At 36.7% G+C, this 1,225-nt stretch overlaps 1 protein-coding gene across 1 annotated transcript in view; it reads right to left on the reverse strand.

Moving 5' to 3' along the window:
- LOC104135854 (radial spoke head 10 homolog B2) overlaps positions 1-1,225 on the reverse strand; it is a 16,773-nt gene that overhangs the window by 2,916 nt on the left and 12,632 nt on the right. Inside the window, 1 exon segment of the mRNA XM_035889266.1 lies at positions 881-1,012. Within this exon segment, the coding sequence (XP_035745159.1) occupies positions 881-1,012 (132 nt within the window).

Consider the following 1,225-nt stretch of genomic DNA (forward strand, 5'->3'; position numbering starts at 1 on the left):
CATATCCCTCTGTTCTTACATGTAGCTATTACATGTAGTCTACATACTATTATTCATCTGTTCCTGAGGAAACAATAATGAATTTCTATTCCTGACTACAGGAATATACTCCAGGAATTATATTGAGTGAAAAGGAGAGAACAACATTTAAGAGTGTTATCTGAGAAAGATGCTTTGAAATCTTTCCAACTGTCATCCCAATCCTCTCCTGCAGCCTAGTGATGACACTCTTTTCAGATGAGCAATAGTAAAAATCTCACAAAAACTCAAGTCAAACACAATTCTGTTTTCTAAGTCTTCGTATATTTTCTAGAAGTCAGGAAGTTTCCAAATTCTCTGATTTCCATGATTCCAGTCCAAAACAGTAATCCTTTCTATCTTACCCTGAAATCACAGGGGTAAGACAATCCATTTTTGTTCTTGGAATATCACAAATCTCATTACAGTCATACAGGGGGTGCAAAATTGTAAGGCAGTGAAGGTGAAAATTTTGCTGGAAGAATTCTGAAAAGTCTTTTAGGAATTATATTACAGTTATCTTCCCCACTGCTTCTAAATCTCTCTGCCCACTTAGCCTCTAACTCCCCACTTTGCGAGTAAAGGTAAAACTGCAGCTTTATTCACCACTGTTTTAGTTAACGTAGAAGATAAAGCCCAATATTCTAAGTAACAAAAGCTGTGGGTATGCATGGGAGCAAATGCTTTGTTAGCAATGGAAAACATAGCTTCTAGGCTCACATATGGATCCAGACACGGGAACACATTGTATTTAATATTAGATAAAATTCTAGTCCCTTTCAAAATTTCAAACCTTGGCTACTCTGTCACCCATGAACTGCAAACCCTCTGCTCCATCTTTCAGTGTGGGCTTTTTACATACCTCATGTTTGTTTATTTCATCTTGTGATGTGACATTTTTGCTTGAAGACAACCGTGAACAAGCATAAAGCTCATCTGCCTCAGAAACATCATCGTTTATGTGTATACCAATTATACTTCCGCTGTAAGTGTACTAATAAAAAGTAAACACAAGAATAATTTTACATTCAGTATATTTTAAATTAAGATTTTCTTTTAGTCTTGGAAAATCTGACTATTTTAACTGGACCATTTCACTTTGCAACTGCATTAGTACTTGTGGTGATGCAAGGGAATGGGTTCCACGGGATGGGAACAATTGGCCAGAGGATGGGAAGTGGTGGCTTACAGAGATTGTGAAATTAGG

This window comes from Egretta garzetta, unplaced genomic scaffold (genome assembly GCF_000687185.1).
Source record: "Egretta garzetta isolate BGI_Z169 unplaced genomic scaffold, ASM68718v1 scaffold292, whole genome shotgun sequence".
Classification (NCBI taxonomy): Eukaryota; Metazoa; Chordata; class Aves; order Pelecaniformes; family Ardeidae; genus Egretta; species Egretta garzetta.